Source organism: Littorina saxatilis, unplaced genomic scaffold, assembly GCF_037325665.1.
Source record: "Littorina saxatilis isolate snail1 unplaced genomic scaffold, US_GU_Lsax_2.0 scaffold_815, whole genome shotgun sequence".
Taxonomy (NCBI): domain Eukaryota; kingdom Metazoa; phylum Mollusca; class Gastropoda; order Littorinimorpha; family Littorinidae; genus Littorina; species Littorina saxatilis.
In genome coordinates, this window is record NW_027127886.1 from 1 (window position 1) to 26,266 (window position 26,266).

General features: G+C 40.2%; 1 protein-coding gene across 1 annotated transcript in view; it reads left to right on the forward strand.

Moving 5' to 3' along the window:
• Positions 1-142: 142 nt before the first annotated feature.
• LOC138956236 (uncharacterized) overlaps positions 143-26,266 on the forward strand; it is a 57,712-nt gene continuing 31,588 nt past the window's right edge. Inside the window, exons 1-4 of the mRNA XM_070327647.1 lie at positions 143-873; positions 6,033-6,102; positions 12,900-12,992; positions 17,290-17,400. Of these exons, the coding sequence (XP_070183748.1) occupies positions 6,052-6,102; positions 12,900-12,992; positions 17,290-17,400 (255 nt within the window). The 5' untranslated portion in view covers positions 143-873; positions 6,033-6,051. The remainder of the gene's footprint in view (positions 874-6,032; positions 6,103-12,899; positions 12,993-17,289; positions 17,401-26,266) is intronic.

The window sequence follows — 26,266 nt, forward strand, 5'->3', positions numbered from 1 at the left end:
GAGCACAATGCGAGTCATGCTGACCAAAAACCTTCCTGGTAAGCGTTGTTATTTAGGCATGCATTATGTGTAGCCAGCCATTGTTGAACGAACGATGGAGAACTGCTATCACAATCTGCTCCACGCCGTCACGAAGTGTCCCGTTGTGTGTACTGACATTGAACAGACGCAGTGAGATCAGACAGGGTCTGACGAGAGGTACCACACATTGCAGATCGTTTTGGTGTTGCACACAACGTTCCAAGTTACACTTCTGGACTGTGCATTGTGCAAGCGACCACGTCTAGCCGTGAGACGGGGAGATTGTTGCTGTGGTCATCGTTACAGAGACAACGTCTAGCAGTGAGACTGGGAGATTGTTGCTGTGGTCATCGAAACAGAGATCACGCCTAGCTGTGAGACGGGGAGATTGTTACTGTGGTCATCGTTACAGAGACAACGTCTATCCGTGAGACGGGGAGATTGTTGCTGTGGTCATCGAAACAGAGATCACGCCTAGCTGTGAGACGGGGAGATTGTTACTGTGGTCATCGTTACAGAGACAACGTCTAGCCGTGAGACGGGGAGATTGTTGCTGTGGTCATCGAAACAGAGATCACGCCTAGCTGTGAGACGGGGAGATTGTTACTGTGGTCATCGTTACAGAGACAACGTCTAGCTGTGAGACGAGGAGATTGTTGCTGTGGTCATCGAGACAGAGAGAGAGACCACGCCTAGCTATGAGACGTGGGGATTGTTGCTGTGGTCATCGTTACACAGACAACGTCTAGCTATGAGACGTGGGGATTGTTGCTGTGGTCATCGAGACAGAGAGAGAGAGACCACGCCTAGCTGTGAGACGAGGAGATTGTTGCTGTGGTCATCGAGACAGAGGTGAGCTTTTTTCCCCCTGCGCTCAGAGTCACTTAGTATTCCACATTGAAACAACACGTTTGCTCCCCCCCCCTCTCTCCCCCTCTATCTATCACCCTTCTCTCTGTCTCCCTCTCCCCCCCCCCTCTCTCGGCCCCTCTGTCTATCACCCTTCTCTCTGTCTCCCTCTACCCCCCCCCTTTTCTCTCCCCCTCTATCTATCACCCTTCTCTCTGTCTCCCTCTCCCCCCCCCTCTCTCGGCCCCTCTGTCTATCACCCTTCTCTCTGTCTCCCTCTCCCCCCCTTTTCTCTCCCCCTCTATCTATCACCCTTCTCTCTGTCTCCCTCTCCCCCCCTTTCTATCAGTCTCTCTCCTCTCTTACTATTATCTCGCTCTCTCACTCTCTCTCTATCTCTCTCTCTTTCTCTATCTCTCTCTGGCTCTCTCTCTCCCATTTTGTTTCTCACTATCTCTCGCTCAATGCGAGTGTAAAGAGGTAATTTTATTCTAATTTTGCTTCTTTAGTTCTTATAGTTTTAGTATAATTTGATCATGTTTTTTGTTTGTTTGTTTGTTTGTCTCAGGGAAAGATTGTTTGAAAAGGCCCATCTTTGCAAAACAAGTTCTGTTCAGTTCAGCTATCCATTTCTCTCTCTCTCTCTCTCTCTCTCTCTCTCTCTCTCTCTCTCCTCTCTCTCTCTCTCTCTCTCTCTCTCTTTCTCTCTCTCTTTCTATAATTTCTCTCTCTTTTCTCCCTCACTCTTAGTTTCTTGCTCTATCTGTCTCTCTGTCTGTCTGTCTCTCTCTCTTTCTCTCTCTCTTTCTCTCTCTCTCTCTCTCTCTTTCTATCATTTCTCTCTCTTTTCTCCCTCACTCTCAGTCTCTTGCTCTCTCTCTCTCTCTCTCTCTCTCTCTTTCTCTCTCTCTCTCTTTCTGTAATTTCTCTCTCTCTCTTTTCTTGCTCTGTCTCTCTCTCTCTCTGTCTGTCTTTCTTCACATTACCCGATAAAGCGATTCACAGACTATGTAGTTTTTAGCTGTTTTTTTTATGTCACCCTCCTCAGAGCTCTGTCTTTCTCCACAGACTACTGAACAAAATAATGTTGTTAAAGACCGCTTACTGAACAAAATAATGTTGTTAAAGACGGCTTACTGAACAAAATAATGTTGTGAAAGACCGCTTACTGAATAAAATAATATTGTGAAAGACCGCTTGCTGAATAAAATAATGTTGTAAATGACCGCTTGCTGAATAAAATAATCTAGTGAAAGACGCTTACTGAGTAAATAATCTAGTGAAAGACCGCTTACTGAATAAAATAGTGTTGTAAATGACCGCTTGCTGAATAAAATAGTGTTGTAAATGACCGCTTGCTGAATAAAATAATCTAGTGAAAGACGCTTACTGAGTAAATAATACTGTGAAAGACCGCTTGTTAAATAAAATAATGTTGTGAAAGGCCTGTTACTTAAAAAAACAATGTTGTAAAAGACCGTTTACTGAATAGATTAATGTAGTGAAAGATGGCTTTCTGAATAAAATAATATTGTTGAAGTCCGCTTACGAAATAAAATAATATTGTGAAAAAAGCGCTTACTGAATACAAAAATTCAGTGAACAACCGCTTGCTGAATAAAATATTGTAGTTAAGGACAGCTTTCTGGTCAAATATATTGAATGAAAGACCGCTTGCTGAATAAAATAATGTTGTAAAAGACCGCTTGCTGACTAAAATAATTAACATAAAAACCGCTTACTTCATAAAATAATGTAGTGCAAGACCGTTTTCTGAATGCAAAAATGCAGTAAAAACACCGCTTGCTGAATAAAGGAATCTAGTGAAAGATCGCTTGCTAAGTAAGATAATGTTGGGAAAGACAGCTTACTGAATCAAATAATCTATCGAAATACCGCTTGCTGAATAAAATAATTAATTGAAAAACCTCTTGCTTAATAAAATAATGTAAAGCAAGACCGCTTTCTAAATACAAAAATGCAGCGAAAAACCGCTTACTAATTAGGATAATGTTGAGAAAGTCCGCTTACTGAATAAAAAAATTAAGTGAAAGACCGCTTCCTGAAATAAATAATCAATTGAAAGACCGCTTACTGAATAAAATAAGGTAGTGAAAGACCGCTTACTAAATGTAATAATGTTGTGAAAGACCGCTTACTGAATACATAACATTTTAAGGCAGTCAAAAAAAAAGCTTGCTGAATCAAAGAATCTAGTGAAGGACCGCTTACTAAATCAGATGATGTAGTGAAAGACCGCGTTCTGGTTAAATAATGTAGTGAAAGACCACTTGCTTACTTAAATAATGTAGTGAAAGACCGCTTGCTTACTTAAATAATCTAGTGAAAGACCGCTTGCTTACTTAAATAATGTAGTGAAAGACCGAATGCTGAATAAAATAATCTAGTGAAAGATCCCTTGCAGAATGAAATAATGTTGTCAAAGACCGTTTGCTGAATAAAATAATTTAATAAAAGACCGCTCCTGAATAAAATAATCTAGAGAAAGACCGCTTGTTGAATAAAATAATCTAGTGAAGGACCGCTAACTAAATCAGATAATGTAGTGAAAAATCGCTTTCTGGTTAAATAATGTAGTGAAAGACCGCTTGTTTACTTAAATAATCTAGTGAAAGACCGCTTGCTTACTTAAATAATCTAGTGAAAGACCGATTGCTGAATAAAAAAAGTTGTGACAGACCACTTATTGAATAAAATAATCGAGTGAAAGATCGCTTGCAGAATAAAATAATGTTGTCAAAGACCGTTTGCTGAATAAAATAATTTAATAAAAGACCGCTCCTGAATAAAATAATCTGGAGAAAGACCGCTTGTTGAATTAATAATCTAGTGAAGGACCGCTTGTTGAATACAATATTGCTGTTTGCTTGTTTCATTAGGTACTGTTGTGAAAGACCGCTTACTGAATAAAGTAATCAAGTGAAAGACCGCATATTAAATAAGATAATGTTGTGAATGAAGTGAAAGACTGCTTGCTGAATAAAATAATGTTGTGAATGACCCCTTGCTAAATAAAATAATGAAGTGAAAGACCGCTTACTGAATAAAATAATCTAGTGAAAGCCAGCTTATTTAATCAAATATTGATGGGAATGATCGCTTGCTGAATAAAATAATGTTTGGAAAGCCTGCTTGCTGAATAAAATAATGTTATGAAATACCACTTTTTGAATAAAATAATCTAGCTTGTTGAATAAAAAAATGTTTGTAGAACACCGCATGCTGAACAAAATAATGTTGTAAAAGACCGTTTACAAAATTAAACTATTTAGTGAAAGACCGCTTGCTGAATAAAATGTTGTGAAAGAGCACTTACTGAATTTGTTAATCTAGTGAAAGATTGCTTGCTGATAAAATAATGTAGTGAAAGACCGCTTATTGAATAAAATCATGTTGTAAAAGACCGCTTACGAAATAAAACGATTTAGTGACAGACCGTTTGCTGAATAGAATGTTGCGAAAGACCACTTACTGAATTAAATAATGTAGTGAAAGACCGCTTTCTGAATAAAATAATGTTGTGAAAGACCGCTTGCTGAATAAAATAATGTTGTAAAAGACCACTTGTTTAATAAAATAATGAAGTGGAAGACCGCTTTCTGATTAAAATAATCTATTGAAAGACTTTGCTGAAAAAAATTATCTATTCAAAGACTACTCACTAGATAAAATATTGTTTTGAAAGACTGCTTGCTGGATTAAATAATCTAGTGAAAGACCGCTTTCTTGATCAAATAATGTAGTGAAAGACCGCTTACTGAATAAAATAATGCTGTGAAAGACCGCTTACTGAATAATATTATGTTGTGCAAGACCACTTGGTGAATAAAATAATGTAGTGAAAGACAGCTTACTGCATAAAATAATTAAGTGAAAGACCGCTTGCTGAATGAAATAATATGGTGAAAGTGAAAGACCGCTTATTAAATAAGATAATGTCATGAATATCAGCTTCCTGAATAAAATAATAAAGACAGTGAAAGACTGAATAAAATAATGTTGGAAAAGACCGCTTTCTTGATAAAATAATGTTGTGAATGACCCCTTGCTGAATAAAATAATGAAGTGAAAGACGCTTACTGAATAAAATAATCTAGTGAAAGCCAGCTTAGTTAATAAATTAATGATGGGAATGGTCGCTTGCTGAATAAAATAATGTTGTGAATGACCCCTTGCTGAATAAAATAATGAAGTGAAAGACGCTTACTGAATAAAATAATCTAGTGAAAGCCAGCTTATTATTTTAATAAAATAATGATGGGAATGATCGCTTGCTGAATAAAATGATGTTTGGAAAGACCACTTATTGATTAAAATAATAAGATCGCTTGCTGAATAACAAATGTTGTAAAAGACCGTATCATGAATAAAATAATGTTGTTGAAGACCACTTACTGAATACAATAATGTTGTTGAAGACCACTTACTGAATACAATAATGTTGTTGAAGACCACTTACTTAAATACAATAATGTTGTTGAAGACCACTTACTGAATACAATAATGTTGTTGAAGACCACTTACTTAAATACAATCATGTTGTTGAAGACCACTTACTTAAATACAATCATGTTGTTGAAGACCACTTACTTAAATACAATCATGTTGTTGAAGACCACTTACTTAAATACAATAATGTTGTTGAAGACCACTTACTTAAATACAATCATGTTGTTGAAGACCGCTTACTTAAATACAATAATGTTGTTGAAGACCACTTACTGAATACAATAATGTTGTTGAAGACCGACTGCTAAATGATATAATGTTGTGAATGCCAGTTATGCAATCAGACGAAGACAATTGTTTTCATAGGTTTATTGTAAATGAATACGTTGATGTTTAATGTTCTGAGTTCAAGTAGCAGTAATGTTTTTTCACGTATTTATTTCATGGTTGTCGTTGTTGTTGTGTTTTTGTTCTTCCCCCATTACCCTTGGTTTGTATATCATATGGGTCTGTGGCCTTAGTACAATAAACCGTTCTGAGTTCTGAGTTATCTCAGCTTCGACTATTTCAAAATGTGCGTGCAGCGCGCAGTGTACCTGTCTCCAGGTCATTTCGGAGTGGACGTCCGACGGTTTGAATAATCTGAGCAGCAAGGTAGTTTTGATTATCAAAATACGGTGTTGATGTTTCAGGTGAGACAGGGCGAGCACAATGGCGAGCCAACAGGGAGGAGGCGGGGCCAGACCCAAGACACCACGTCAGGTAGGTTACTGTCTGGTCGTCAGGTAGGTCACTGTCTGTGTGTCAGGTCGTCAGGTAGGTCACTGTCTGTGTGTCAGGTCGTCAGGTAGGTCACTGTCTGTGTGTCTGGTCGTCAGGTAGGTCACTGTATGTGTGTGTGGTCGTCAGGTAGGTCACTGTCTGGTCGTCAGGTAGGTCACTGTCTGTGTGACTGGTCGTCAGGTAGGTCACTGTCTGTGTGTCTGATCGTCAGGTAGGTCACTGTCGGTGTGTCTGGTCGTCAGGTAGGTCACTGTCTGTGTGTCTGGTCGTCAGGTAGGTCACTGTCTGTGTGTCTGGTCGTCAGGTAGGTCACTGTCTGTGTGTCTGGTCGTCAGGTAGGTCACTGTCTGTGTGTCAGGTCGTCAGGTAGGTCACTGTCTGTGTGTCTGGTCGTCAGGTAGGTCACTGTCTGTGTGTGTGGTCGTCAGGTAGGTCACTGTCTGGTCGTCAGGTAGGTCACTGTCTGTGTGTGTGGTCGTCAGGTAGGTCACTGTCTGTGTGTCTGGTCGTCAGGTAGGTCACTGTCTGTGTGTCTGGTCGTCAGGTAGGTCACTGTCTGGTCGTCAGGTAGGTCACTGGATGTGTGTCTGGTCGTCAGGTAGGTCAGTGTCTGTGTGTCTGGTCGTCAGGTAGGTCACTGTCTGTGTGTCTGGTCGTCAGGTAGGTCACTGTCTGTGTGTCTGGTCGTCAGGTAGGTCACTGAATGTGTGTGTGGTTGTCAGGTAGGTCAATCTGTGTGTGTGTGGTCGTGAGGTAGGTCACTCTGTGTGTGGTTGTCAGGTAGGTCAATCTGTGTGTGTGTGGTCGTGAGGTAGGTCGAGTCACTGTTTGTACGTCTCTTGCAAGGAATATGAGAGATGAACAAAAACAAGAGCTGTCTGTCTGTTATGTCCTAATGCTGTGTGTTGTGTATACTTGCCAAACATATCTATTATAAATGTTGATGGATGAATGATGATAAATTGTAGACGGATGCATGTTATTGATTAAAAGCCCCACAATGTTGTGCTTGGCAAAAAAAAAAAAAAAAAAAAAAAAAAAAGAGCTTGGAGTGAATATGTTTTGACGTGATACTAACATGACAAGTGTTCCTCTCTGTCAAACAGGATAGATACAGGACCCAGCAATGACGACGTGATATGTGTGCTATGGGGTGCTACTAACATGACGCTATTTGTTATATGAGCCTGTGCCAAAACGTGGTCTGCCGAAAGAGCCGACATATTCATGCATTACTGTTCATCAACCGCACTTTCAATCGCAAAAAGCACTGAACAGTTTGAAAGCATGTATGTTAAAGACATAGCAAAGACAGTTTCAGAAGCTTGCATGCATTACACCTACATGAAAAAAATAAAAATGTTAGCCGAAGCGAGCAAATCCGGCGACTTAAAAGTGGGACATTCCGTACATGGTGTTTTGTTCGTCCGCGGTCCAGAAATCTCCGTCGGCAAGTTAGAAACAGTGCCCATAATATTGATAAATGTACCCTAAATTACCACGAAAAGATGATGTCTACGAAAAAAAAGATGTTTATTGGCAAAATATTTGACGTCAAAAACGTCCATAGCGATCGTAACTCCCTGTGTCTCCAGCGAACTCACGATACGTCCCTCGATTTTCGAATCTACGAACGTCATTATCGCAACCGAAAGTTGTAAGCAGCAGTAAATAAAAAGTTTTATTTGATTTGGAAACAATTGATTTAAAATAAAAGTATTTTAAGTAGTTTTGAGAAGTTTTTAGGTTGAATGCAATTTTCATGTCTTTTTGTTACGATCGCTCAATATTCAATAACTTATTTTAAATGACCGCGGAAGTATCGGGGCTGCTGTTATAAATAGCAAAAACGTTACACGCACGCAGTTGGACTCCATTTTGCTACACGGATGGCCGACTTTCGCAGGGAAGGTAAGTTTTCGTTTCATGTCTCCTGTTTGATGAGCGTTACGATCGACATAAAGTTACGATCGACTCAAAATTCTTCAAGTTTTTTACTTATTCGCTGTGTTATAGCTAGTAGCAAAGAATATGTTCTGGGTGATTCTTCCTTTCATATTTTAAGCATTTGTCTGGACTGAAAAAGTTCGTTGAAGTACGCTGGTTGTTTTTTTTGGTTGAATTAAGACACAGGGACAGTTTGGGTCTTCGTTACGATCGACTGAACATTTTCACGGCTAGCAATAGCAACAGCAAACAATGGTTCCGCTTGGATTAGCAAGTAATGTATGAGTTGTTGGACTTGTTTTTACATTTAGTCAAGTTTTGACTAAATGTTTTAACATAGAGGGGGAATCGAAACGAGGGTCGTGGTGTATGTGTGTGTGCGTGCGTGCGTGCGTGTGTGTGTGCGTGCGTGTAGAGCGATTCAAACCAAACTACTGGACCGATCTTTATGAAATTTTACATGAAAGTTCCTGGGAATGATATCCCCGAACGTTTTTTTCTTTTTTTCGATAAATACCTTTGATGACGTCATATCCGGATTTTTGTAAAAGTTGAGGCGGCACTGTCACACCCTCATTTTTCAATCAAATTGATTGAAATTTTGGCCAAGCAATCTTCGACGAAGGCCGGACTTCGGTATTGCATTTCAGCTTGGTGGCTTAAAAATTAATTAATGACTTTGGTCATCAAAAATCTGAAAATTGTAAAAACAACAATTTTTTTATATAAAACGATCCAAATTTACGTTCATCTTATTCTTCATCATTTTCTGATTCTAAAAAACATATAAATGTTATATTTAGATTAAAAACAAGCTCTGAAAATTAAAAATATAAAAATTATAATCAAAATTAAATTGTCGAAATCAATTTAAAAACACTTTCATCTTATTCCTTGTCGGTTCCTGATTCCAAAAACATATAGATATGATATGTTTGGATTAAAAACACGCTCAGAAAGTTCAAACGAAGAGTGGTACAGAAAAGCGTGCTATCCTTCTTAGCGCAACTACTACCCCGCTCTTCTTGTCAATTTCCCTGCCTTTGTCATGAGCGGTGGACTGACGATGCTACGAGTATACGGTCTTGCTGAAAAATTGCATTGCGTTCAGTTTCATTCTGTGAGTTCGACAGCTACTTGACTAAATGTTGTATTTTCGCCTTAAGCGACTTGTTCTTGGTTTGGTTGTGAAATATTTTTCGAGAAGGCCACTCGGGGATCTTCTTGCGTCAATCGTAACGCAAGACATGTAACTCTCACCGTGTCTCGGTTACGAATGACACAAAGTATTTTTGGACAGCTATGCATTTACATACGTATGCCTTTCTTTTCTATTTAAGGTCTGCGTTTTACTTTTAACTTTTGGAATTGAGAGTTTATGGTTGTGGTTTTTTTGTGTGTAATGTTTGTAGCTTTGATTTACGAGGAATGCATGTCGACCGTAACTTTTCTTGGGAAGGACACAGTATTGTTTTATGTCCTTTGTTACTTGTTTTTTTTAGTTACCTCAATTACCAGCCTTGTAAATAAATGACTCTGCAGATGAAAGCATATTAATTTATGGTGATTGTGTCAACTTAGACACATCTCTTTGTAGGAAATCCAGTACAGTCTTAGTTCTTAGGACTGATGTTAGAAGTGGTATTGTTGCTCTTAAAAGTGAAATGTTACATTTATCTGGGAGAGGTAGAAGAGACAGGGGTCAGTGCTGTAGAAACTGCACTTGAACATGTCATTAAATTCTAGATGTGCTGTGGGCAAATATTTTTCTGTCTTGTATTTGAGCCTCATTTCTTTTTCGTGATTGTAAGGTCTGCGACTGCAAGTCAGATTGTCACCCCAGGCTGAACGAGTCCGGAAGCAGAACAACGAGCGATCCAAAGAGTACAGACAACGGCTAAAGCTGGACCCTGAACGCTACGATGTCTGCCATGAACGAACTTTGGAGAGGAACAGAAGACATGCTATTCTTACACAAACACGTTTGCACCCACGCGTATGGCTTTGCTTGCAAAGTACACCAACTTTTTGAAAAATACACTCAACGTTTTGGGAAAGTACTCTTGCCTGGGGTTTAGTGTAAACAGGTCTGCATCTGGTTTGGTCTGACTCCCTTCTGACAGTGACAGTCTGGCAAGTTTGCTGATCATGCATAGCCCGAGTAGATTAATTTATTTGATGGGGGAAGCCAATTTTACGAACTTTGCAGTTATCATTATCATATTATTTTACATGTAGGCATTGGCAGCTAAAGCTATGTGTGAAAGCTGATCTGTGATTTTCTCTAGTCTTGTACATTGTGGTACTTTAAATGCTTGTGTGTATTTATTGGTAGAGGTGCACATTTTTTTTTAAATCTCTGATTACCAATTTGTGATTGATCAAGTCTTGTATTTACCTTTGTAGGGTGCTAGTGTGCCATGTGTTTCTTTGATTATGTGCATGACTATTTGAGAGTGCAAGTGACACTTAATGTGTGGATGTGGAGGATATTCATGAGATTGACATTTCCCTTGGGCGTTTGTAATTTTACCTTGTTTTCTCCATGAACTTGCGTTTTAATTTTTCATTTTTATTTAACCAGTTTTGAGTGCAAAATTGTTTGTTTAATGACTTTTGACTCGTTCAGACTGGAATGTAATGTTCACGAACATTAACTGCAGGAACTTTCTGTATAAGCTGATGGTGTAAATATACCACTATTTGGGAATGTTTTGGTTAGTTTTCTGTTGTGTTTTTGAGATTCTTGCCATCCATTTTCCAATGAATTTGTACATTTGAAGACATCTTATCCTTATTTTGCACTTCCTGCATGTAACACCTGGCATTTTGGCATTTCTTATTCTCTTGTCACATTACAGTGTGTGTTCCTGACTTTGTGTGTCAACCGGAACATGAGACACAGTGCCATTTTCATGTCTTCCTTGACCCCGTTACAGTTGACACAGCAGGGACTAGTTTTTCTACTTTGCTTTCTTTTTCATGTGATTTTGAGGTTTGTTTGAGTTGCAAATGATGGTTTTAATAAAATATTCTAGTCTTTGAAACATCTTCTCTGTTTTTAATTTTTTTTACAGGATTTCTTGTGACTGGAGTGTGTCAACTGCAACTCAGGACACAGTGATGGGTGTCTTATTTTTCAAAATACAAAGTCCATTTTAGAAGTTCCTCAATGAATCTCTTTTGGGATGTAAATCTTACTTGCTGAGTAAATTTGAAGCAAATCAGTTAAGAACTTATAAAGATACTTATGAAAATGCTGTGTCTCGCGTTATAGTTGACACACAGCTATGTTGATGCCTTTTTTTTGTTTTTTCGCAAAAAGTAAAGCCCAAGTTATCTTTTTGGTTATGGAAATAGTTACACTATACAAAGTCAATTAGTGTATAAAGATAAGACAGTATTATTTCCAGTTTGGTTTTCAACCCCAAATGTCCCATTTTGGCAAGCACGTTTTGGCACAGGCTCATATCACACAGGTACAGGCCCCAGAAGCCATGCAGCAATGACGACGTGATATGTGTGCTATGGGGTGCTATTAACATGACGCTATTTGTTCTGTCACACAGGTACAGGCCCCAGAAGCCATGCAGCAATGACGACGTGATATGTGTGCTATGGGGTGCTACTAACATGACGCTATTTGTTATGTCACACAGGTCCAGGCCCCAGAAGCCATGCAGCAATGACGACGTGATATGTGTGCTATGGGGTGCTACTAACATGACGCTATTTGTTCTGTCACACAGGTACAGGCCCCAGAAGCCATGCAGCAATGACGACGTGATATGTGTGCTATGGGGTGCTACTAACATGACGCTATTTGTTCTGTCACATAGGTACAGGCCCCAGAAGCCATGCAGCAATGACGACGTGATATGTGTGCTATGGGGTGCTACTAACATGACGCTATTTGTTCTGTCACACAGGTACAGGCCCCAGAAGCCATGCAGCAATGACGACGTGATATGTGTGCTATGGGGTGCTACTAACATGACGCTATTTGTTCTGTCACACAGGTACAGGCCCCAGAAGCCATGCAGCAATGACGACGTGATATGTGTGCTATGGGGTGCTACTAACATGACGCTATTTGTTATATCACACAGGTACAGGCCCCAGAAGCCATGCAGCAATGACGACGTGATATGTGTGCTATGGGGTGCTACTAACATGACGCTATTTGTTCTGTCACACAGGTACAGGCCCCAGAAGCCATGCAGCAATGACGACGTGATATGTGTGCTATGGGGTGCTACTAACATGACGCTATTTGTTCTGTCACACAGGCCCAGGCCCCAGAAGCCATGCAGCAATGACGACGTGATATGTGTGCCATGGGGTGCTACTAACATGACGCTATTTGTTCTGTCACACAGGTACAGGCCCCAGAAGCCATGCAGCAATGACGACGTGATATGTGTGCTATGGGGTGCTACTAACATGACGCTATTTGTTCTGTCACACAGGTACAGGCCCCAGAAGCCATGCAGCAATGACGACGTGATATGTGTGCTAAGGGGTGCTACTAACATGACGCTATTTGTTATGTCACACAGGTACAGGCCCCAGAAGCCATGCAGCAATGACGACGTGATATGTGTGCTATGGGGTGCTACTAACATGACGCTATTTGTTATGTCACACAGGTCCAGGCCCCAGAAGCCATGCAGCAATGACGACGTGATATGTGTGCTATGGGGTGCTACTAACATGACGCTATTTGTTATGTCACACAGGTACAGGCCCCAGAAGCCATGCAGCAATGACGACGTGATATGTGTGCTATGGGGTGCTACTAACATGACGCTATTTGTTATGTCACACAGGTACAGGCCCCAGAAGCCATGCAGCAAGCACCATCAGCCACCAAGGAAGGATGGCTCCACGTGAAGAAGAAGAAACGTTTTGGATCGGAGATGGTATTTTTTTAAGTGTTTTTTTAGTCTGTTAGTCAAAGAAGACTTGTCATGATCGATCCGACACATTTCTTATGTTTATCATTATTGTGTAGTCATTTTGCAAACGACAGCACCCCGCATGATTGCAGCGGTTCGACGCAGATCACAGCACTCCAGCATCAAACACACGTCTCATATTCTTGAAAAGTCTGCAAAATTGTGTCCGTGAAAGTCAAACTGTCGTGTAACTACTGCCCGGTAATTGTTTATATTGCCCCGTAATTATTGTTTTTTCCCTGGTATTCATGTGAGACTGGTAGAAGGTCGGCATCTAGCAGTGTTGGTTATTTTTAGAATGGGAGATTCCCCATGCTTGCTCTTCTCTGCGTACGGCTACGCGGCGTTTCCGCCGGCGTGTCAGTTTCAAAGTCAATAGCAACAACCCAAACAAAGTGAATGAAATAATAAGTCGCGTAAGGCGAAATTACTACATTTAGTCAAGCTGTGGAACTCAGAGAATAAAACTGAACGCACTGCATTTTTTTCACAATAACCGTAGTCCGCCGCTCGTGCAAAAGGCAGTAAAATTGACGAGCCTGTGCTGCATTGCACGCTTTTCTGTACCTCTCTTTGTTTTAACTTTCTGAGCGTGTTTTTAATCCAAACATATCATATCTATATGTTTTTGGAATCAGAAACCGACAAGGAATAAGATGAAATTGTTTTTAAATCGATTTCGGAATTTTATTTTTAATCATAATGTTTATATTTTTTTAATTTTTAGAGCTTGTTTTTAATCCGAATATAACATATTTATATGTTTTTGGAATCAGAAAATGATGAAGAATAAGATGAACGTAATTTTGGATCATTTTATAAAAAAAACTTTTTTAATTACAGTTTTCAGATTTTTAATGACCAAAGTCACTAATTAATTTTTAAGCCTCCAAGCTGAAATGCAATTCCAAAGTCCGGCCTTCGTTTCAGATTGCTTGGCCAAAATTTCAATTAATTGTATAAAAAAAAATGAAGATGTGACAGTGCCGCCTCAACTTTTACAAAAAGCTGAATATGACGTCATCAAAGAAATTTATCAAAAAAATGAAAAAATATTTGGGGATATCATACCCAGGAACTCTCATGTAAAATTTCATAAAGATCGGCCCAGTAGTTTACTCGGAATCGCTCTACACACACACACACATACACACACACACAGACACACACACACACACACACACACACACACACACATACACACACATACACCACGACCCTCGTCTCGATTCCCCCTCTATGTAAAAACAGGGGGAGAAATGTTTATATTTTTCATTATTACATTTAGTCAAGCTTTGACTAAATGTTTTAACATAGAGGGAGTATCGAGACGAGGGTCGTGGTGTATGTGTGTCTGTGTGGGGGCAAATGCGATAACCGTTAGACCACGGTATCAGATAATTTCTAGACACTGTAATGCATTAAAGAAGACGCTAGCACGCTTTCTCCTCAAAGCCGGTATGATCGAGCATCCGTTGAAATCTTTCGCGACCATTGTGTTAGGGACATAAACCTAAAAACAATATATTTGAACAAGATTTATTCAGAATTGACGGTTTGAATAACGTATGAAAAGAGTGACATGGACAGCGTTGGTGAAGTTACTGACAGGTAGCGACTTTAGATGAGGGGGAGGGCTCCCCTAAATTCACAGCTCGGAGACACCCCGGTAAGTCCTCAAGGGGTTTCATAAATAACGCTCAGCGGACTTATCGAGCGTAAGTGGTTTTACAGGCCAGTATATGAGTTGCAGCTTGTTCAAGAATACGGGGCCAGTCTGGCGCACTATAACACTGCTACAGTAACAGCATACAATTCATGACTCGCCCAGCCGACCACGAAGGGCCATATCAGGGCGGTGCTGCTTTGACATTTAACGTGCGCCACACACAAGACAGAAGTCGCAGTACAGGCTTCATGTCTCACCCAGTCACATTATTCTGACACCGGAGCAACCAGTCCTAGCACTAACCCCATAATGCCAGACGCCAGGCGGAGCAGCCACTAGATTGCCAATTTTAAAGTCTTAGGTATGACCCGGACGGGGTTCAAACCCACGACCTCCCGATCACGGGGCAGACGCCTTACCACTAGGCCAACCGTGCCGGTTTTCCATCAGGTGATTATAAAAAAGGCATGTAAATCAAACGAATAGTCAGAAGACTGCATTTAACCTACTTTTTACATTTAGTCAAGTTTTGACTAAATGTTTTAACATTGAGGGGGGAATCGAGACGAGGGTCGTGGTGTATGTGTGTCTGTGTGTGTGTCTGTGTGTGTGTCTGTGTGTGTGTGTGTAGAGCGATTCAGAGTAAACTACTGGACCGATCTTTATGAATATTTTCATAAGAGTTCCTGGGTATGATATCCCCAGACTTTTTTTCAGTTTTTCGATAAATGTCTTTGATGACGTCATATCCGGCTTTTTATAAAAAGTTGAGGCGGCACTGTCACACTCTCATTTTTTAATGAAATTGATTGAAATGTTGGCCAAGCAATCTTCGACGAAGGCCGGACTTTGGTATTGCATTTCAGCTTGGAGGCTTAGAAATTAATTAATGACTTCGGTCATTAATAATCTGAAAATTGTAATTAACATTATCCTTTATAAAATGATCCAAATTTATGTTCATCTTATTCTTCATACCCCCACCTGGTGCACTTACCTTGATCGTGGTGTGGGGGCTTGTGCGCCTTGACAACCTCCGGAGCTATGTCGGCGGGGACCTCGTGTCCCTGGTAGGTCCAACCATGCCGAACAGATCCGCGTGAGGTAGAGGCCAGACTAAAATGTGTACCCTGGTCCTCCAGGTTGGGGGTTCAGCTTAGGGCCAACAACTCCAACTGGTAAAACCGAGTGAGTTACAGAAACAGCGCTGCCCTACACGCCACCAGGCGTGAAAGGCAGTAAAGTAAAGTTATTCTTTATCATTTTCTGATTCCAAAAACATATAAATATGTTATATTCGGATTAAAAACAAGCTCTGAAAATTAAAAATATAAAAATTATGATTAAAATAAAATTTCCGAAATCGATTTAAAAACAAGTTCATCTTATTCCTTGTCGGTTCCTGATTCCAAAAACATATAGATATGATATGTTTGGATTAAAAACACGCTCAGAAAGTTAAAGCGAAGAGAGGTACAGAAAAGGCGTGCTATGCAGCACAGCGCAACCGCTACCGCGCTAAACAGGCTCGCCTTTTTGTACGAGCGGCGGACTACAGTCATTGTGAAAAAATGCAGTGCGTTCAATTTCATTCTGTTAGTTCCACAGCTTGACTAAATGTAGTAATTTCGCCTTACGCGACTTGTTCACAATGTAGTCGTCAGTTAGACATTTGAAGGCGACTCGATGTGAGCTTATCTACATTAGCACGTTTTTATGCACGAAACAAACGGCTGTGGTTCACAAGAACTCTAGTGATGGCTTTTGACTGTTGAGAGGAACGGCGATATGCATAAACCGTCGTCTGCTACGACCCTGCTTCCGGGCTTTTCTTTTTTCAAACTTTCACAACTTCGAATTGTACTGATCTTGTCTTGATGAAAAAAGAATTCTTTTATGATTAAAGAATGTTTGTGTAACAAGCTGTCAATTTATTATTTAGATTTTAAAAGTTAGGTCTAGCACAAAAACGCACCACGGTCCAAAAACATTCTGATAATCATCGATCCACGGCTATCGCCAGTTTACATCGATAGAATGAGACCCGAAGGGAAGTAACTCATTTTTGACCTGAGTTCAGGATGGGTCCAAAAAGTGTTCGAGACAATCTGCAAAATTAATTCTTTAAAAATTGCTCGCTCTTTACGTAGGGCACCTAGGATGTTCCCGTTTGGTGAGCGTTCAAATGGAAGGGTGTTTGTACTGTGTGTAAAAGCCTGACAGTATCTGTGATGGTTTACGGGAGGCTTACTGTCCGGGCGTGATTTCCGGTATTGAATATTCATAACAGCCGTCCAGCACCAAAACGAGGCGCCATTGTTGTAGAGGAGCAAGTCCACGAAAATAAATTCTTTGAACATTTCTCACGCTCGACAGAAAGCAGCCAGGATGTTCCCGTTCGGTGAGCGTTTAAGTGGAAGTAGGGGCTCGGGGAGCTCAGTGATGGTTTACGGGAGGCTTACTGTGCCTTTAACTCTATTTGTTATATTGATATTTGTTTGTTTGTTAGTGTGTGTGTGTGTGTGTGTGTGTGTGTGTGTGTGTGTGTGTGTGTGTGTGTGTGTGTGTGTGTGTGTGTGTGTGTGTGGACAGAGGTACAAGAGGAGGTACTGTGTGCTGCACGGCGCAGTGCTGGTGATGTATGAAGAAGACTCCAAGACCACCATCAAGCGCAGTCTGTCTCTTCAGCACGCTCGGGTCGCGGTGAGTGAGGTGGTGGGCACACGATAGAGAGAGAGAGAGAGGGGGAGAGAGAGAGAGAGGGGGAGAGAGAGAGAGAGAGAGAGAGAGAGATAGATAGAGAGAGAGAGAGATGATGATGATGATGGAACTTTATTTTTCAAGGATAGAGGTTTAAGGCGACGCCTTTTCTTACAACCGGTCCTTACTTCTAATACAAATGTCTAATAAATGATAAACAAGTAAAACAACATGACAAATTAAACAAACTAGCAAACAATCGACAAGTAAGCAAACAAGCAAATAAACACAAACAACAAAATGACAAAGTAAGCAACATACAAATCAAAAGCGAAACATGCAACATGTTAATTGAGGTTACACATGTAAAGTGATCGACGGTAGAATTCACAGAGAGAGGGAATTGAATTGAATTGAATTGAAATTAACATGCTTGTTTTCATCCGGCCCTCGCCCATTGAGGGGTAACAAACAAGAAGAAATAAAAGATAAGTTTAACTATAGTTTAAATAAAATAAATTATTAATTTATAGTTTAAATAAAATAAATTATTATTTAAGTTTAAATATTTTTTAGCAATGCTTGAAAATTATATATAACAGAGAAATAAGTGTTTGTATAAAAAAATAAAAATAAATTATAATAATCCTTCATGAATATATAATCATGTTTTTCAATATAATCAGAGAGTACAGTTATATTTTGCCAGCTGCTTGATAATATTTCTTATAAGTTTTGTAAAAGAAACAGCATGTAATATTCCTTGAATGATGTTTCATGAATTCGTAATTTAATTATATTTGGAATGGCGTTCCACATAATTGCTCCAGAATATGATAGACTCGACTTGTACAGGTCAATTCTTGGAGTTGGGGTAATTAATTTGTTACATTTTCTATAATGATTTATTTTGAAATTTGAGGCAATGAGTGTAGGTGCATTCCCTGACATACTTCTATACATCATCACACCTTTGTTATATGCAAATCTATCTTTGATAGGAAGAATTTGCAATCGTTTATAATCAGTCATGGAAAGAGTTAATTTAACAGCTCGTCTATGTAAACTGCCCAAGTGTTTCAAAGTATTTGCACTTGCAGAGTCCCACACTGTGGAAGCATAGTCAATAGCTGACTGAATATGTGCCTGAAAAAACAGTTTTCTTGTACGAAGGTCTAGAAAGTGTTTGATTTTTGATAACTGAAATGTTTTTTGGATGTGTTTTTGCAAAGTGTATCTACATGTTTTGACCAAGACAGGTTATTGCCAATAGTTATTCCCAAGACTTTATGGCTATCAACTTCGGTCACATCTTGAGTTCGTCGCGATATAACCTTCGTGGTTGAAAACGACGTTAAACACCAAATAAAGAAAGAAAGAAAGAAACATCTCGAGTTCGTATTAGCAATGTCGGAAATCCAGATGTTAGATTTTGTCTTTTTTGCCTCGTGGTAAGTAGCATGCATTTAGTTTTATTTGGATTCAGTGACATATGGTTTAGTTCTGACCATTCAAGTAATCGATCAATGTTTTCTTGGAGGATATTTGCTAGTTTTATAAGATATTGGTGACTAGAATGAATTGTAGTATCATCTGCAAATAGTTCACACATGCATTTTACAAATAGAGGTAGGTCGTTTATATATATAGAAAATAGTAATGGACCAAGAATAGAACCTTGTGGTACTCCAACACTTACTGTTTGCTTACAAGAGTATGATTGTTTCAGATAAGTACTTTGCTGTCTGTTTGACAGGAAAGATGTTAAAATGTTTATGGAATCTGTTGCAATTCCATAAATCTCAAGCTTTTTGATAAGGAGTTTATGGTCAATTAGGTCAAAAGCTTTAGCAAAGTCAACAAATAGAGCAGCACAGAACTGATTATTATTTATGTTTGTCAGCCATTGGTCTACTAAACTAATAAGCGCTGTTTGACATGAGTGTTTTTGCCTAAAACCTGATTGATTATCATGGATCAATTTATTGTTCTCAAAGTGAGAAAGGATGTGTTTATTGATATGTTTTTCAAGAGGCTTCGAAAGGATTGATAGAATTGATATTGGTCTATAATTTGAAGGATTTGTAGTATCTCCTGATTTAAAGAGAGGAATCACTTTAGCCTGTTTGAATTGTTTAGGAAAATAGCTTTTGTCAATACAAAGGTTATAGATAAATGTCAATGTATCTGTGATAATTGGAGCTGCCATTTTTATAATTTTTGCATCCAGACCATCTATGTCACGTGTTCCGGTTTGTTTTAGATGCTGAAGATGAGAGTAAACATCCAGTATAGTCATTGGTGGCAGTGTATGCTGAAAATGTATCTGTTTTGAATTGCAGTATTCCTTTAAATGTTCTAAATTATTTGACTGTGTCCGATCACAAGAAATTACTTTATCAGCAATTTTTGAGAAATGGTCATTGAGTGTATCTGCAGAAATGTCAATTATTTGGGAAGATTTTGTTGAAGTTTCTTTGTTTGTGAGTTGGTTAATTGCTTTCCAAATAGATTTTGAATCTTGTTTAGATGTAATGAGATGTTGAAAATATTGTTGTTTACGTTTTCGTTTTCGTTTCAAGGAATTTACTTTATTTCTTTGTTTTGTGTACTCTTCGTGGGTACCATGTTTTTTTTAAGAAGTCACGGTAATTTGCAGCATTTTCTATGTCTTGGTCGATCCATTTGGGTTTTTCTGTCTGCTTTACTCGATGTGTTTTCAGTGGTGCATGTTTGTTGTAAATGATAATGAAAATAGGATTTGTAAAATTGTAAATATCTGAAAGTGGGCTATTTTTGAGATCAGAAAGAAATGCACTTTCACTGAAATGAGAGAATGAACGATATGTAATAGTTTTGTGACCAACCTTTGGAATTTTAACCCCTTTACGAGACCAAGTGATACAAATGGGAAAGTGGTCACTGGCAGAAAAAAAGGGTACATATGTTTCTTTGATATGACGTTTTTCAGAAACATAAATATGATCAATGAGTGTTTTAGAATTGGGAGTAACTCTAGTTGGATTTTGGATCATTTGATGTATATTTAATAGATTAATAGTGTCCAACCAAGTTTTATTTTGTTTCAGAAGATCAATATTAAAATCTCCTAGAAGAATTATTTCTTTTGATTCATTTGAAACTGTATCCATCATATCCATGAATTCATCATACCAGTGAACCTTTTCTGCTGGATTTCGGTAGCAAAAACCAACAATGATTGGTGCTGATCTTTTTAATCCTATTTCTAACCAAATGCATTCTACACCAGGTGTTTCAAGATGTTGAAGACGCTTGTAAATTATTGATTCGTTAATATAAACTAACAAGCCAGTTTCTAAGTGTTTTGTAGAATCTCTTCGTAATGTATTATAACCTGAAATTGAAATATCTGAATCAGGTATGATGTTTGATAGTCGAGATTCCGTAAAGTCAAAAATATGAAAGTTGTTACCGTTGTTAGAAAGTAAAGATAATATGAGGAGAGAGAGAGAGAGAGAGAGAGAGAGAGAGAGAGCGAGAGAGAGTGAGAGAGCGAGATAAAGAGGGAGAGGGACAGACAGACAGACAGACAGACAGAGATATATAGAGACCTCACGTTGTTTAGTCGATCTCGAAATTCGGAAATTTTGTCGACAGAGCACAAACGTCAGACCATTTAACATACACATTTCCACTTAGGGACTGCTCGTGCGTAAGCTGAAGTTACTGTACACCAAAAAAAGAAGTAATTCAGTTATCGGGTCTGGAGTTATTGATCATGTCGGTGGTTGGCGTTGGGTTTTTTCGGGGAGGGGGAGGGGGGAGGGGGGGAAGGGTTGGCAGCTTGTCTGATAATTATGATTCCAGCGGGCGAGTACAAACCAAAGAATGATTTGTTGAAAGAGAATGGTATTGCGTTCTTGACATACCTTTTTAAACTGGACTTTTTAAGCCGTGGCTTTTAGGTTTCACTCTATTTATTTCTCTGCTTGTTTCTCTGTTTGTCTACGGATTAGACTTGTGTCTCTGGTACTCTGGGGTCAATTGAGCTAGACTTGTGTCTCTGGTACTCCGGGGTCAATTGAGGTCAAGTTTGGTGAGTAGCTTGCCACACGGTGGTTCCCAACGTTAGTCAGTCTTGAGATATTAGCTTTACTCGCGTGTACACGCCCAGCCAGGGAAAAAAACAAATGCGCGTCTCAATGTAACACTTGACGTCTCAGCGTAACACTTGACGTCGAAGAAAGACATGTACTGGGACCTTTATTACGAAGCATGGGTGTGGGGCAAAGCAAAGTGCAGAAGCTGGGAACTACCGATTTTTAGAGATTACATGCTCCTGTCAATGCGTTTTGGCTAGCGAGTAGATTTTCTGGAGCATCTCTCTCTCTCTGTCTCTCTGTCTCTGTCTCTGTCTCTCTCTCTGTCTCTGTCTGTCTGTCTGTCTGTCTGTCTGTCTGTCTCTCTGTCTCTCTCTCTCTCTCTCTCTCTCTCATTATCATTATTATTATTGTTGATGTTTGTTTTTTATGACATCATCATCATTACCATTATTTCTATTTTCATATTTCTATTGCTGTTATTGTATTTAATAGTATCAAATACTATAACTTTTTCTTTGCCTTTAAATGCCATTTATTATCATATGTACGATTATTTTTGCCGTCAACCTTTTTTGCTCTTATAATGTTTTCATGTTCTGTTTTGTATTCATGTTAGTTAGCAAGGACAGATTGTAAGACTAGGCAACGCCTAAAATCTCCATCCTTCTGTAATAAAGTTTAATCAATCAATCAAGCAATCTCTCTTAAAGTCAAGTCTTTCTTATTCTGGCGCACTGTTGTGGAACTCCATTCCTGATATAATTAAAACGCAAGTCAGTGAAACATCATTCAAAGAACTCTACAGGATGTTTCTCTTAATTAAAAAATATTTGATAATATTTCATCATTACTTGATATTCATAATGCATATTGAAATGGGTTTTTTAATTGTTTGACATGTTGATTATGTAAATTGTATTGCAGTTAACTTAACTTCTATTTCTTATTGTTATTAATCGAGTTACCCTCAATGGGCGACGGCCGAATGAACAAAAGCATGTATGCATTGCTTATTCTTTTACCCTCGAAAAATAAAATTCAATCAATCAATGAATCAATCTATCTCTCTCTCTGTCCAGTCTCTTCATTTGTGTTGGCAACGTCTTGGCATCGGTTACAAAGACAGTCAGTCACGGCAAGCCCAGAGTCTCTCTGTCTCTGTCTCTCTGTCTGTCTCTCTCTCTCTCTCTCTCTCTCTCTCTCTCTCTCTCTCTCTCTCTCTCTCTCTCTTTCTCAGTATGGTTTGAAAACATAAGTTTTGCGTGACTTAAGGTCTCGGATGAGAATCCGGCCCGGTGTAGCTGCCTATTTTGACCGGGAGGTCATTCTGGGCTGGTCAGTTTTGACCCTCCCCCCCCCCCTAGTCAATTTTTACCCCCTTCAAACTTCAAGAATGAGTACATTAAGACCTTTAGAAACAATATTTATGCATATATGTATACAACTACGTATATCTATTGTTTGAGGGGGGGGGGGGGGGGTCAAAATCAGGTAGCCCAGAATAACCCCCGGTCAAAACTGACTAGGCCAGTCAGTTTTGACCCCCCCTTCAAACTTCAGGAATAACTCCTTTAAGACTTTTAAACCGATATGAATGTAAATGTGTACAATTTTTGTTGGAAAATGATATTTCACACACACAAAAAACACTTTAAAATTTCCAAAAAAAGAAACAGTTTCGACCCTTCCCTTCAAACTTTAAGAATAAGTACACTAGGACCTCTTAAAACAAAATATACGCATATATGTATGCATCTATGCATCACCCCGATCAAAATCGGCACACAATCTATCATGTCGGCCCCCTCCACATCATGTCGGCCATTTCTCCATCATGTCGGCCCCCTCTCTATGATGTTGGCTCCATCTCCATCATATCGGCTCCCTCTCCATTATGTCGGCTCCCTCTCTATCATGTCGGCCCCCTCTCCATCAGATTGGCCTCCTCTCCATCATGTCGGCTCCCTCTCCATCATTTCGGCCCCCTCTCCATCATGTCGGCCCCCTCTCTATCATGTCGGCTCCCTCTCCATCATGTTGGCTCCCTCTCCATTATGTCGGCCCACTCTCCATCATGTTGGCCCCCTCTCCATCAGATCGGCCCCCTCTCCATCATGTCGGCTCCATCTCGGTAGCTCAGTTGGTAGAGCACTGGACTTGTGATCGGAAGGTCGCAGGTTCGAATTCGGGCCGGGACGGACACGGGTCAACTTTATGTGCAGACCCAGAGACGGAAGCCATGTCCCACCCCCGTGTCATCACAATGGCACGTAAAAGACCTTGGTCATTCTGCCATAAGTGCAGGTGGCTGAATACACCTAAACACGCAGACACTTGGGTAGCGCGACTCCGTTGCTGCTAGCTTTCCACTGGGAGGAAGCGACCCGAATTTCCCAGCGATGGGACAATAAAGTAATGAAAATGGAAAAATGAAATGAAAAATGAAATGAAAATCTCTGTCATGTCGGCTCCCTCTCCATTATGTCGGCCCACTCTCCATTATGTCGGCCCACTCTCCATCATGTTGGCCCCCTCCAGATCATGTTGGCCCCCTGTCTATCACATCTGCCTTCTCTCTATTATGTTGGCCCTCTCTCCATCATGTCAGCCCCTTCTCTATAATATTGGCCCCCTCCACATCATGTCGGCCCGATCTCTATCATGTCGGCCCCCTCCCCATCATGTCGGCCCTCTCTCTATCATGTCGGTCCTCTCTATCATGTCGGCCCCCTCTCCATCATGTCGGCCCTCTCTCTATCATGTCGGCCCTCTCTCCATCATGTCGGCCCCCTCTCTATCATGTCGGCCCCCTCTCTATCATGTCGGCCCCCTCTCCATCATGTCGGCCCTCTCTCTATCATGTCGGCCCCCTCTCCATCATGTCGGCCCCCTCTCTATCATGTCGGCCCCCTCTCCATCATGTCGGCCACCTCTCCATCATGTCGGCCCCCTCTCTATCATGTCGGCCCCCTCTCTATCATGTCGGCCCCCTCTCCATCATGTCGGCCCCCTCTCTATCATGTCGGCCCCCTCTCCATCATGTCGGCCCGCTCTCTATCATTAGAAAATTTTAAAGTCTTTTTTAAATTCTTTTTTTTTAAATCATTTTTCCAACAAATATTGTGCACACATACATATATTTTGTTTTAAAAGGTCCTAAAATACTTATTCTTGAAGTTTTAAGGGGAGGTCAAAACTGACCGGCCTAGCCTATTTTGACTGGGAGCCCAGACTTGATACTTGAATCATCTTCCAAAGTGGTTTTAAACGAAAGTTATGGCGATTTGAAAATAATGAATATAACTGAAAGAACATAGATCAAAGTGTGTCATAGTGTCAAAACCCCAAAACACACCTATCAACAATGTTTGGTTTAATTTCCATGGGGTTCCTTACCTTATCATGTTTCCAACAAATAGTGTGCACATATTCATATATTTCGTTTTAAAAGGTCCTAAAGTACTTTCTTTCTTTATTTGGTGTTTAACGTCGTTTTCAACCGTTCAAGGTTATATCGCGACGGGGAAAGGGGGGAGATGGGATAGGGGAAAGGGGGGAGATGGGATAGAGCCACTTGTTAATTGTTTCTTGTTCACAAAAGCACTAATCAAAAAATTGCTCCAGGGGCTTGCAACGTAGTACAATATATTTGTTTTGTTTTGTTTGTTTAACGCCCAGCCGACCACGAAGGGCCATATCAGGGCGGTGCTGCTTTGACATATAACGTGCGCCACACACAAGACAGAAGTCGCAGCACAGGCTTCATGTCTCACCCAGTCACATTATTCTGACACCGGACCAACCAGTCCTAGCACTAACCCCATAATACCAGACGCCAGGCGGAGCAGCCACTAGATTGCCAATTTTAAAGTCTTAGGTATGACCCGGCCGGGGTTCGAACCCACGACCTCCCGATCACGGGGCGGACGCCTTACCACTTGGCCAACCGTGCCGGTTAGTACAATATATGACCTTACTGGGAGAATGCAAGTTTCCAGTACAAAGGACTTAACATTTCTTACATACTGCTTGACTAAAATCTTTACAAACATTGACTATATTCTATACAAGAAACACTTAACAAGGGTAAAAGGAGAAACAGAATCCGTTAGTCGCCTCTTACGACATGCTGGGGAGCATCGGGTAAATTCTTCCCCCTAACCCGCTGGGGGTTCCAAAAGTACTTATTCTTGAAGTTTGAATGGGAGGTCAAAACTGACTGGCCTAGTCAGTTTTGACCGGGGGGGGGGGGTCATTCTGGGCTAGCTGATTTTGACCGGGAGGTTATTCTGGGCTAGCCAAAAATGACCCCCCCTCCCTCCCCCCCCCCCCGCCCCCAAACTTGAGGAGATGCATAGATGCATACATATAAGCGTATATTTCGTTTTAAAAGGTCCTAGTGTAGGCCCTACTTATTCTTGAAGTTTGAAGGGAAGCGTCGAAACTTTCATAAAATAAATTATTTTAAAAAAACCCTCATTTTTCCAACAAATAGTTTAAAAGGCCCAAAAGTACTTTTTCTTGAAGTTTGAAAGGGGAGGTCAAAACTGACTAGGGGTGGGGGGGGTCAAAATAGGCTAGTTCAAAATGACCTCCCAGTCAAAACTGACTATGTGTCAAAATGGCCTGTTACACCGGGTTGGACACGGGTTAACTGTTTGTGCAGACCCAGAGACGGTATCCATGTCCCACCCCGTGTCACCACCCGGGCCGGCTTTCTTGAACCCGTAAAGGTCAATGCTGGTTCTGATTTTGTAAATGTTCTGTCAGTTTAGTGTAATGAT